At 58.2% G+C, this 12019-nt stretch overlaps 7 protein-coding genes across 7 annotated transcripts; 1 reads left to right on the top strand and 6 right to left on the bottom strand.

Annotated features, from left to right (window-relative positions):
* Positions 1-1140: 1140 nt before the first annotated feature.
* Positions 1141-1509, bottom strand: ACA1_274620 (uncharacterized protein; the record flags this gene model as incomplete). Its single annotated transcript, XM_004333862.1, has 1 exon — positions 1141-1509. The coding sequence occupies one exon, from the start codon at positions 1507-1509 to the stop codon at positions 1141-1143; it is 369 nt and encodes a 122-aa protein (XP_004333910.1).
* A 228-nt stretch (positions 1510-1737) lies between these two features.
* On the bottom strand, positions 1738-3236 carry ACA1_274610 (transposon Ty3-G Gag-Pol polyprotein-like family protein, putative; the record flags this gene model as incomplete). The annotated part of the gene is given in 4 exon segments (XM_004333861.1): positions 1738-1959; positions 2055-2944; positions 2959-3028; positions 3075-3236. 4 exon segments carry the CDS (start codon positions 3234-3236, stop codon positions 1738-1740), a joined length of 1344 nt encoding a protein of 447 aa, XP_004333909.1.
* Positions 3237-3979: 743 nt separating this feature from the next.
* ACA1_274600 (uncharacterized protein) lies at positions 3980-4369 on the bottom strand (the record flags this gene model as incomplete). The annotated part of the gene is made up of 1 exon (XM_004333860.1): positions 3980-4369. One exon carries the CDS (start codon positions 4367-4369, stop codon positions 3980-3982), a length of 390 nt encoding a protein of 129 aa, XP_004333908.1.
* Positions 4370-4435: 66 nt separating this feature from the next.
* ACA1_274590 (uncharacterized protein) lies at positions 4436-4735 on the bottom strand (the record flags this gene model as incomplete). Its single annotated transcript, XM_004333859.1, has 1 exon — positions 4436-4735. The coding sequence occupies one exon, from the start codon at positions 4733-4735 to the stop codon at positions 4436-4438; it is 300 nt and encodes a 99-aa protein (XP_004333907.1).
* Positions 4736-5003: 268 nt separating this feature from the next.
* ACA1_274580 (carrier superfamily protein) lies at positions 5004-7081 on the top strand (the record flags this gene model as incomplete). Its single annotated transcript, XM_004333858.1, is given in 11 exon segments — positions 5004-5031; positions 5305-5330; positions 5349-5443; positions 5535-5667; positions 5736-5801; positions 5966-6037; positions 6142-6206; positions 6285-6386; positions 6491-6611; positions 6799-6908; positions 7024-7081. 11 exon segments carry the CDS (start codon positions 5004-5006, stop codon positions 7079-7081), a joined length of 876 nt encoding a protein of 291 aa, XP_004333906.1.
* Positions 7082-7152: 71 nt separating this feature from the next.
* On the bottom strand, positions 7153-9223 carry ACA1_274570 (uncharacterized protein; the record flags this gene model as incomplete). The annotated part of the gene is made up of 4 exons (XM_004333857.1): positions 7153-8060; positions 8143-8814; positions 8927-9055; positions 9151-9223. 4 exons carry the CDS (start codon positions 9221-9223, stop codon positions 7153-7155), a joined length of 1782 nt encoding a protein of 593 aa, XP_004333905.1.
* Positions 9224-9860: 637 nt separating this feature from the next.
* On the bottom strand, positions 9861-11609 carry ACA1_274560 (uncharacterized protein; the record flags this gene model as incomplete). The annotated part of the gene is made up of 1 exon (XM_004333856.1): positions 9861-11609. One exon carries the CDS (start codon positions 11607-11609, stop codon positions 9861-9863), a length of 1749 nt encoding a protein of 582 aa, XP_004333904.1.
* Between the last annotated feature and the right edge of the window lie 410 nt (positions 11610-12019).

Here is a 12019-nt window from a genome sequence, read left to right as displayed (position 1 = left end):
CAGAAGAAGAAGGGCATTCCGCTGCCCAACTCTTGCACCACCGCCACCACCACGGCCACCACCGCTTCGACCGGCGCCACGTCGTCGCCTGGAGGACCCACGACGACCTCGAGCGTCCGGACGTCGCCGATCGACCGCAAGTTCGCGACGTCGTCGGCTTCGTCTTCGTCATCAACAACGGCGGCGTGTTCATCTCCACCATCGGCTCGTAGACGAGGAGACCAACACCTCACCTTCCATTACTTCGCCGACCGCGACGGCGATGACTCCGCCGCGGCGCCCTGAACCGCGAGTGTGACATGTAGCATCAGAAATAAACCAGAAGCTTCTACTTCTCGGCCTCCGGACGTGTGCGAGAGCAACACGAGTAGAGAAAGCAATAAATACACCGGTTCGGCAAAACGAGGGTTAGTTATGCACGGCAACCGTTATTCTTGTTCCTTTGCCGCAGGTCAGAAAACCAGACGGAGAGCCCATGGCACACTAATTTTTTCCTTTCCGGGATCAGGTTTCTTCTGGTTGGTCCGGCGGTTACATGTGATCATGTCCGCAGAAAGCTTGAACGAAAAAAATAAAAATTTCTGCGGACATATTTACAAAAAAAGTTTCGTTTTCGTTCTCGTTTTGGAAGCGGTTCTTCCTTTCCGGTTTTCTCTTCTCATTTCTCCGATTGCACCCAAGCGACCCAGGCGAAGTCAGAGTTGGATTATCCAACAGGAGGGGAACACTTCTGTGTTGTTTTAATATTTATTTTATTTCGTGTCTACAACAATAAAATAATAAATATTAAAACAATCCCCGTATTCGGGGTTCTTCTTCGCTTGAGCTGGAAGCAGGGCAGGTGGGTGGGAGCACACAGAAGTGTTCCCCTCCTGTTGGATAATCCAACTTACCTGAGGGTAACTAAGATTACCCAAGGGAAGGGGAACACTTCTGTGTTGTTTCCTACAGAGTTGATTTGTTGGGAATGGTGTCTGACTTGTTGATGTTGAAGATGACGTTGGTGTAGGTGTGTGGAACGTTCTGTACAACGTAGTGCTTGTAGAATGTCTCTGCGCTCTGCCATCCACTGAGGTGGAAGATCATGTTGGGGTTGACGCTGGCTTGGATCCCGGCCATGATGCTGGATTTATGGAACGTTCAGGCAGTGAAGATGGACAGGTCAAGATTGGTGTCTGTCACAAGGTGTTGGAGGATGGAGGCACACTTGTTGGCAGTGAGGTTGCTAATTGGTCGCTGAAGTGAGAAGAGGAGGCCACATTGTCGTGTACCGCAGCGAAGACTCTGCGTGAGGCGTTTCCACCTCTTGAAGGTGTGAATGGGACAGCATGATTTGATGGAGCTCTGGTGTAGCAGGATTGTCTTTCCGTCGCTGTAGATGTTGTTTTTGTACCCGACGATGGGTATGCTGAGGGTGCAGTGTCTGTCGTTGAGTGTGATGACTGAGACCTGGTTCATGTGTGGGAGGGCTGCGCTTGAGACGCAGAGGGCGCCCAAGATGCAGAGCATCGCCAGGAGTTTCGTTCTGGTTTGTTTGAGTGAGGGCTCGTCGCCCCAGCTTACAAACAGGTTGCGTAGTTTGGAAGTGTTGAAGGTGGAGCTGTGCTCTACTGGTTGTGTTGTACGGCTCTGAATAATTGCTTTCTTGACCCGTCCGAGGAGGGGGTCTCTGGTTGGGTGGAAGTCTGCTGCCTTGTAGAGGGCTCCGATGGCCGCGGAGAGGCTGGTGATTGTCGATCAGGGGCGCTGGCTGCTCCTGGTGGTGGACTCCAGGAAGCTGGCGACTAGCCCCACCGCTATGGGCTGCTGTGGGGGGAAGCTGTGCCCGTGGCTCAGGCAGTAGCTGCGGAAGCGGCGGAGATTGCTGGCGTATCGACGCCAGGTGGATGCCGCAAGCGCCTGGTTGAGCAGGTTGGCTGCGGCTGGGGACCATCCAGCTGGGTTGGGCAGCCAGAGATCCTGAAGGCTGCCCAACGCCATTGCTTGTTGCAGAGCGGCTTGGGTGTGCTGTCAAATCTGCTGGTGAAGCTGGTTGAGTTCATTGGAATTCGGACCGGGGAGTCGATCGACAGCCGCTGCAGGTGACTGGCCCACCTGCAGCCCGGCCAGATGGGGGCCATGATCGTGGCGGTCGCTCCTTGGCGCTCCACGAGGTTGAGGATGTGAGGGATGAGGGCGATTGGGGGCGCTGTCCAGTTGTTGTCGTTCCTCCAGTCTTGGAGGAGGCAGTCTGTGGCTTTGCTGTCTGCTTCCATGAATCTTGAATTGAACTGTGGGAGTTGTCTGTTCTCCCTGGTTGCTGTCTGGTTGATGGAGTGGGGACCCCACTTCTTGTTGATCAATTTGAAGGCCTCTCTTGAGAGATGCCATTTGTGGTGAGGGTGGAGATGGCTGAGGCAGTCAGCTTCACTGTTGCAGAGGCCAGGAAGGTAGGCTGATGAGAGTTGGATGTGGAGGCGTTCACAGAGGAGATGGATCTCCTTCCAAACCCTGTTCATGGCTATGCTCCGTCCACCCATGTGGTTGAGGTGGGCCACTGTCGCGATGTTGTCGCATCGCATGAGGATCACTTTTCCTTGAAGGTGCAGTTGCAGGGCAAGGATAGTGTTGCGCACCACGGCAAGCTCAAGGACGTTGATGTGGCTCTTGCTGTCATCGCTCAACCACCAGCCTGCTGCCGTAAGGGTCCAACAGCTCGAACTCGCTCCCCAGCCACTTAGGGAGGCGTTGGTTTCAAGGATGATGTTGTGTGGGCGGAGGACTGTGATCCTCCCGTTCCATGTGGAGAGGCCGTGGCGCCACTCCTCAAGGTCGTTGGTGGTCGCCGGCGAGAGCTTGATGGAGCTGTTCCAGCTCATCCACCGGCCAATGTCGCGGTAGGCATTGCGAAGCAGGAGCTTCGCCGGGAGAATTGCTCTTGTGAGGGCCACGCCCTGGCTGACAACTGCTGCCAGGCACCAGACTGGGACTGATCCATGTGTCTTGGCGTGTCAGAGGAGACGGTCAATGTCATGTCGTAGGTCGTGGGCTTTCCTCAGGGGAACACAGAATGTGGGGGTCAATGATGTGTCAACCATCAGCCCAAGGAACTCCTTGCACTGGCTTGGGGTGGTGTCGGACTTCTCAGTGTTCACTACCCACCCCAGCTTCTTGAAGAGGTGGAGAGTGAAGGTGGTGTGGTGACGGGCTTCGGTGTAGCTCTGGCTGAGGATGATGACATTGTCCATGTAGGCCATCGCTCATATGCCCTGGCGACGTAGGAATCACACCATCGCATGGACGTAATGTGTGAAGATCCAGGGTGAGGCTGCTAGGCTGAACAGAAGGACTTGGAATGCGTACATCTGGTTCTGCCAGGCAAAGGCTAGGAGGTGTTGGTGGGCTGGGAGGACAGAGACATGATGGAAGCTGTCCTTCAGGTCAATCATTGTGATGAAGTCACCACTCCGGAGAAGGGGCACAAGGGTTGAGAGATCCTCATACTTGAACTTCAGCAGTGACACTGAGACGTTGAGGAGCCGCATATCGATGATGAGGCAGCTCTTGCCGTTTTTCTTTGGTACCACCCCAATGGGTGATACAAAGGCCGACTCATTCGAGCCCAGGAGCCAGATGGCCCCTGAGTGGATGAGTCAGTTGATCTCTTCCTCCATGAACATCGTCTGGAGATCGTCCATACGGTGGTTGCAGAGGACACAAAGCTGGGGAACGTTGTGGAGAGGCAGGGGAACCCCCCTCTCAATCCAACGTAGCACTGAGAATGGCGCACTGATCTTGCGCCACTCACTCAGTTGAGAGTTGAAGCCGGGCCATTCACTTGGCAAATCACTTCAGCTTCATTCCTCCATCCCCCAGGGGAGGGACGGAGGCGTCGACGTGTGGGACACTAGTTCACATTGGTGCCCACGCTGGCACTGTGGCTCTTGGTTGACATGCTCTTGTTGAATGGCTTCATGTACTTGTTGGATTGAGGTTTCAATCAGTGTTGTGCCTGGCCCATTCCTGAGCCACGCTTGGAGTTGGAGGTTTTCACAGCCACCTTGGCGAGCATGATGGCGTCCATGAGGCAGGTGCGCCATTCTCCATGTAGTGATGAGCCGGGGAGCGCATTGAACTGTTGTAGCGTCTCCTCGCCATACTTGCGACGGATGAGCATCTGGTCACAGGCGTCAATGATGGTCTTCATCACATAGAGGGTCACCGTGGCAAAGGTGCCGATCTCATCAGCGAGTTCCTCATGGCGTTGCGCCATGAGTACGCACAGGCAGAGAAGGGTCTTCTGTGCCTTGAACGTCTTCCAAAGATTAGCAACGTGGGAGAGGTCTTCCTTCAAGAATCCCACGCCCTCACTCTTCAGGAATTCGCACATCAAGCCGATGTGTACCCGATAGGTAGATCATTCGATGAGCTCATTGGCATCATGGAGCCATTCATCTCATGGGTCAAGATTGTTGACGAAGTCCGGGGTCGCGGTCGCAGCGGTAGGAAGCGCGTGAGGGGCGTAGACAGCCGGTTGGGCCTCGTCTTTGCTTTCCTCGACTTCGTCCTCGTCGTCAGCCGCGATTTTGCCCTTGTGGTCCACACGTTTTTGGGCGAGTTCTTGGGCTAACTGGCGAGGGGCTTCTGGTTGTACCACGCGAGGTTCGTCAGCCACCGGTTTGGTGGACTTGGGGGGTGAGGCGACCGCGGTCGCTGCCAGTTGCAGTCGTTCCACGATCATCTCGAGGAGGGCCATGAAGCGGTCTTCCCGCTCGTCATGGTTTGGACGTTGAATCACTGGGGGCGATGAAGAGGACGATTTGTTGTCCTCCATTCGCAACGAAGCGGATAGCACGGCTAGTCCGCGCGATGCTTACAGCTCGAGGAAAAAAGAAGAACCCCGAATACGGGGATTGTTTTAATATTTATTATTTTATTGTTGTAGACACGAAATAAAATAAATATTAAAACAACACAGAAGTGTTCCCCTTCCCTCGGGTAATCTTAGTTACCCTCGGGTAAGGATGGCGAGCACGCAGGCGAAAAATCCCTGTACGTTGACCTCTCTTCCCTATTGTTCCAAGGCGAAGACCTGACTGACTCAACAATCAATCCACAAGATGATACGCTCATTCAATTCGTAGGAGGCGGAGTCGGCGGTTGTGTGGCCTCCATTTGTACCTTCCCCCACCGTTTTTATATTTTAGTTTTATTTTCCTGTGTTTTGTGCTGAGCCCATAAACAAGACTTGATCTTATTTTTTTGTCTTTGATTTAATTATCTTTTTAGTTTATTTTGAGTTAATAAGTGTGCTGTCCTGTCAAGGCACGCACCCGGTGGACCTGCTCAAGGTGCGCCTGCAGGTGCAGGGCTCGGCTTCGGGCCTCGCCGCACCGCAGCTCGGCCTGTGGAAGACCACCGTCTCCGTCTTCAAGGAAGGCGGCATGGTCGCTCTCTACCAGGGGTACCACCTTCTTCTTCTTCTTCTTCACCCATCGCAGCCATCAAGACCCACCTCGCGCCTGTGTGTCACCAACCAATCACCACCACCACAGGCTGAGCGCATCGCTGCTGCGGCAGGCCACCTACACGACCACGCGCTTCGGGTGCTACATGTACCTGCGCGACCTGCTCGCCGACAGCCAGGGCAATCTCCCCTTCTACCAGAAGGCACGCAGCACCGACTTTTGATTTATTTGTTTATTTATTTATCATTTCACTTGCTGACTTGGTCGTGACGGGATGAACAACAAAAGGTGTTGGCGTCCATGCTCGCTGGTGCCGGCGGTGCGGTCGTGGGCACTCCTGCTGACGTCACTCTGGTACAGTTGCGCACACGCACACGCACACGCACACACGCACACGCACACGCACACGCACACGCACACGCACACGCACACGCACACACTTGGCCTACAACACGTGTGCGTAGCAGATGCGCACTCGCCTGACACTGTGATCGTCTTTTCGTCTGGCCCCGCCCAAGGTGCGGATGCAAGCCGACGGGCGACTGCCGCCGGAGAAGCAGAGGCGATACAAGCACGCCGTCGACGGTCTGGTATGTGTGAAGTCTAACATTCTCTGCGCTGGCAGTTGGCCCAATACCTCTGGCGCACCACACTAAGCGACACACGTGTGGGGGTGCTGGGTGGGTGGACACAGATCCGTATCGTGAGGGAGGAGGGCTTTTTCACGATGTGGAAGGGCTGCCTGCCCAACGTTTACAGGTATCCACCACCGCACACGCACACGCACACGCACACACGCACACGCGGGGCATGCGACCAACCGTGGGTGGTGTGCAGGGCGATGTTCATGACGGCGGGCCAGCTGGCGTCGTACGACCAGGCCAAGATGCTGCTTCTCGCCACCAATATTTTCAAGGACGACCCCGTCACCCATTTTACGTGCGTGGACCTCTCCCCCCCCCCTCAGTGAGCACCCGTTGGCACGAGCACACAGGCCCGAGTCTCGGGCCGGGGCTAATGCCGGTTTGCTTCTTCCGCTGCAGCGCGAGTACGATTGCGGGTCTCATTGCGGCCGTGATCACGTCTCCGCTCGATGTGGTCAAGTCGCGAGTCATGAACGCTGAGAAGGGCTACTACAAGGGGTCCATTGACTGCACGCTCAGGGTTCGTACGCACAGGACAACACACACGAACACGACACACACACACACACACACACACGACACACACACGACACACACACACACACACACGAACACACGCGCGCACACACACGGCGCATACGAAAGTGGTTTACTCATTACTGAGTGTGGGCTTTATTCGAATCGTGTTTGTGGTGGCGGACACGAAGACTCTCCGGGCGGAGGGACCCTTGGCCTTCTATCGTGGATTCCTGCCCTACGCTATCCGCCTTACGCCGCACACGATTATCACCTTCCTCGCCTTTGAGCAGTTCAACAAGTACCACCCTCGCACACGCGCATGCGCACACTCAGAAGAAAGACACACACACACACACGCAACACGCAACACGCAACACACAACCTGAAACACATGTGTTTTATGTGGACAACAGGGCCTGCATCTGGTTGCTGAAGAAAGCAGGCAAGCTGCCCACCGATGTGGCTGCCTAAGAGCCTTCAATGAACAACAATAGCAGTTTCCTCCACGCCTCTTCAATAAATATTTTGATGGAAGGACAAAGTTACAGGATCTCGTCTCCGTCGTGGTAGTGGAAGTTGACGGCACGCGGCCCTCTGGTGGCGTTCATCGCCTTCTCCTTCCTCATTTGCCACCAGCCGACCGCCGCAACTGCACCGACCACCGATGCCACCACCACCGCGGCGATGGGCACCGCCACCGCCACCCCGACCACCAGCGCCCTGTCGCTCCCGCCGTTGCCGTTGCCGTTGCCGTTGCCGTTGCCGTTGCCGTTGCCGTTGCCGTTGCCGCCATCGCCACCGCCGGCCGAGCCGAGCAGCACGTCGATGCCCAGGCTCGGGTCGTACGTCAGCGAGCCGTTTAAGGGCGGGAATCGGAGCTCCAGCACGAACTCGGCCGCCGCGCTCGCCCCGTCGGGACCCGCCGACGCCGAGCGAGTGAAGCTGAGCGAGTGGTCGATCGGCGCCAGGTGGTCGCCGCCACCGAGGGAGTCGGTGACGAGCACGATGTCGAACACCTCCACCTTGGCCACCGCCTTCGATGCGTCCCGTGTCGATGACGAGGCCCGGCGACTGAGGAGGGGTATGTAGTAGGTGGTCATGTTGGCCTTGGGCACTCCGCTCTGCCGAGTGATGTTGGCGCTGGGGTCGAACGGTAAAGAAGAAGAAGCCAACGGAGATGATGATGACGATGTAGAAGAAGATAGGAGGCTCGTGAGGCGATAGCGGACGATCGACGAGGGGGAAGATGATTGATTGGCCGAGGTGAGGCGTATGCACCACTTGAGCGTGCCCGGCGCGATATCGAACGAGTGGCCGAAGAAGTGGCCGTTGGTCGCTCCCCTGTGGAAAGAGAATTCCTGTTCCACCGCAGCGGCCTCGCTGTTGGCCGAATAGGCGAACGTCGTTATGGCGCCGTCATCCGATTCGTTCACTTGGCTTCGGCGGAAGTCTGCTCTCTCGCCCAATCACACCACATACACCAAAGAAAGATCAGCCTTTCAATAAAAGAGCAAATGGTGGTCTAACCGCACCTGTCAGGCCCGAGGCTGGGACGGTGATGTTATCCACCTGGAGGCCCTCAAACTCTGCGCGCACGGTCACCAGCAACCGATCATCGGCCTCGGGCGTCGTGCCATTGGCGACGGTGCCGAGGAGGGTGGCGGTGAGGTTGACGCCGGCAGAGTTGGTCTCGAAGCTCGACGTGACGTTGACTACCCTCAGCAAACCACTCGAGTCTTTGGCTGGCGTCCTCGAGGGCGTTGGCGTGAGCGACGGAGAAAGCGAAGGCGACGGCGAAAGCGAAGACGATGGCGATGGCGAAATCGACGGAGAAAGCGAAGGCGACGAGGAGGTCGAGGGAGAGGGCGAAGGCGACGGCGCGCATCCAGAGACGCTCAGCCGGAAGGTGTTGCCCTCGTTGGTAGTCCACACTTGGCTCGGGTTGGCCCGGTGGGCCAGGCCCTGCAGCACCACCCGCTCCGAGCCACTCGGCGGGGCAAGGCTCATGTAGTCCCACTGCGCGGCATCGCCGCTGTCGAAGACGAGCCAGTAGAGGCCCGGACCAAGCACCAGCGAGCCGGCGGGTGTGGCAACGTAGCCCTCGGACTCTGCGCTGACCTCGAGCGTGGCGTTGGGTAGCGCGCTCGAGCTGGGCGTACCCCCATCGTCCGAGTAGAGGCTGGCCGAATCAACGCCATTGGGGCCTGACCACACGTTTTAGGCCGCGAGGAAACCAAAAAAGAACGAAGAACGAAGCAAGAGGAGAAAGAGCGAAGAACGACGCGGAGGAGAAGGAAGCGAAGGGGGGAGCGGTACTGGAGAGAGGAGCATAGAAGCGGGTGATCGCGCTTTGGTTGACCACCAGAAAACGCTGAGCCAGGTACGGCCTGGTTTGGCTCGCCTCGGGCGTCCTGGCCAGGTTGTCCGCCAGTGATGTGCCGCAGCCTGCCCCACAAGAACGAAACGAGAAGGGCTCCGACCGGAGTCATACCAAAAAACAAAATAAAACAAAGCCGGAGTGGTTTGGGTACCCTGAGCACAGGCTTCCGGAAGAGCCAGGCCCAAGAAGACGACGCCCACCAGAGCGAAGATCAGCGGCGAGCGCCTGTACATGTGAGAGAGTCGTACAACATCGACATCGTGAGGCCCGACGTCTCTTCCCCTTAAGTGAGGAGCATTAGACGGAATTTCCTGCGTTGCAGCTATGGTCGTGCCTACATGTGCTGTCTGGAACTCCAACAAGCCCGAACATGTACCTGTTGATTCGAAGGAGCGGGTCGGAGCAAAGAAGACGCAAATCGTGCCGATCAAGTTGTAAACTGCCGAGTCCGCACCGACCTCGCACTCAAACGGGAAGAGGTGGTGCGTCGCATGCTTCCCTCCGCCCTCCCATACTTCCCACCTCATCTACCCCTACCTAACACCACCTCCCAGCACAAGAACTGGTTTCTGTTGGGCACTTTGCATTTGTTTGTCAAAGTGTACGGTGGCCAACAGAAGGGGCCAGGCGTAGAGTGTGGATGGTGGAAGTGGGGTATGATGTACAATGCAGGTATGTGAATCATTCGCTCGACGCGCGCTGAGCGTGTCGGTGTGTTCGATCCTTCCTCTTCTCGAGTGCCGTGAAATCCACAACCCGCTGAGCGGGGAGGCGGCGCTCGACGATGATCGAACGGCGAGCTGTTGTTCGTCGGTGCGCGCACGAACCAGTTGTTTCCCTCTCGATCCTCGTCGTCGCCGTTCGACGTCTTCAGTTCCTGGCCTTCAGCCAGAACGAAGCGTGCGGGTGATCCTTGATGAAGTCCAGCACGCTGTCCCTCCTCGTGGCGACCCTCGACGGCTGCTGCTGCTGGTGCTTTTGCTCCTGCTGTTGGCGGTACTCGGCGTAGTCATCGCCGTCGTCGTTGTCGTCCTCCTGGTCGGCGCCCTCGACGACGTCCATCAGGCGCGACTCCCGAGCGTACCGCTCCTCGATCGCCTTGGCGCGCATCGCCATGAAGGCCGCAGCGACGTGACCGTGGTCGTGGTCGTCATCGCCACCGTAAGCGCTCCTGGAGCCGGCCTGGTACTGCGACTCGGACCTTCGCCGCCTCGTGCTGCCGACGCCCGGCAAGCGCCGGCCGGCGGCCTCGCTCATGGAGCGGGTGCGCTTGATCTTCTTGGTGGCGGCGGACGACGCGGGGTCGTAGTCCTCGTCGGTGTCGTCGCGGTCGACGCTCTTCCTGCGCCGGCTGCTCGCTCCCCTGGCGCCGACATAGGCCGACTCGGCGCCGGCTGGCGCCCTGAGCGGCGACGTGCTGGGCGAGCCCGGCAGCGGCGACGCCGCAGCTCCGAAGGGCGACGGAAGCGACCCACGCTTGCGCGAGAGGTAGGGCGAGAGCGCCGGGATGGAGGCGATGGGCGGCAGCATCGGGGCCGATCTGCTGCGTCCCACCGACAGGGGCCTGGGCTCAGCTTCGGCGGAGCTCTCCGACGAAGTGGCGGCAGGCGGCGCCGAGTGGGGGGTGCGGGGCAGGTCGACGAAGACCACCTGCGGCGACCCGTCGGCGGAGGCGGCGCTGAGCACGTTGACGAAGGACGGACCCGAGAGCTGCTGCTGCTGCTTCTGCTTGCCGGCCAGCAGCTCGGAGCGCTCGCGCAGGGCGAACTGCAGGGTCTGCTCGAGCTCGCGGGCGCGCTCGCGTTCGAGTTCGATCTCGCTCCGGAGGCGGTCGATCTGCTTCTGCTGGCTCCTCGTCACGCGCCGCGTCCTGCTGCTCACTGGCGAGTCGCTGCCCGTCGTCGCCAGTCCGTCGCTGTCGACGTACTCACCGTTGTCGACGTCGGCACCGTTGTCGCTCTCGGAGTCGTCGGACCGCTCCGGCTTGACGGAAGTCGCGGCGGGAGAGATCGGCACAGGCAGCTTTTGCGTAGATGATGAGATGATGTCGGAGAGCTCCATGAGGCTGTTGGTGGCCGAGACGTAGGCCTGTTGCTGGTGATGATGCGACGACGTGGCGGACGGCACGGGCGTAGCCGACGATGTGGCATGGCCGAACGATGTCGAGGAGGCGGAGGAGGTCGAGATTAGCGAGTAGGACCCGAAGAGACCCGGCGACAGCGTAGAGGGCGAGGGCGGCGAAGATTGCGGCACGGGCGACGATGAAGAGGTGCGATCGATCGGCGGCGTAGAGGGTGCCATCTGCGAAAAGTGCGTGGAAGTAGAGGAACCGAAGGTGGCGGGCAGCGATGGCAGGATCGACGAGATGGTGGGCAATCGCGAGGCATCGAGGGCTGCCTTGGTCTGGATCTGGGCCATGGACATGAGCAGAGGCAGGGCATCGTCCTCCTCAAGAATCTTCGACGATTCAACATTCATCCTCTCGCGCTTGACCATGCCCGAGAAGCTCGACGAAAATGAGGGCAGATGGTGTGCCGTCGGTGGCGAGAGACCCTGGCCGAGCGCAGAGCGAAGCGGCGGCAGGCAGGTCACAGACGATGATGAACCGGCCAAGCTCATCTTCTACTTCGAAATTGCCTGGCGCGAGGGGATTCCTCTCGATAGGGGCCGAGCGCTCGGAAGGCTGGCCGACGGCGGCTACAAGAAGCGTATGGAGCCTCTTCCTGAGATGACATGTTCGCAACGCGCAATAATGTCAGGCAAGGGAAATTAAGTGACGCGCGGCGATTAAATAGTAGAAGAAGAATGAAGAAGAATGAAGATGAATCTCCACACATCAAGGGAGCACAAAAAAGCGTACCTTGCAGGAGTGCACAGCGACGGAAGTTTCTTGAAGGCGGCGGTTGTCGGCTCGGTGGCTTCACAAGAAGCGGTTCAACACGTGCAGGCGAGATGAAGACGAAGATGGGCGGTCGGCGAAGACGATGGGCGCGTCCGAGATTGGAGGTACCTGGTGTGGCCGTGTAGAT

This window comes from Acanthamoeba castellanii (genome assembly GCF_000313135.1).
Source record: "Acanthamoeba castellanii str. Neff unplaced genomic scaffold scf7180000084773, whole genome shotgun sequence".
Classification (NCBI taxonomy): Eukaryota; Discosea; order Longamoebia; family Acanthamoebidae; genus Acanthamoeba; species Acanthamoeba castellanii.
This window is presented reverse-complemented; position numbering and strand designations above follow the sequence as displayed.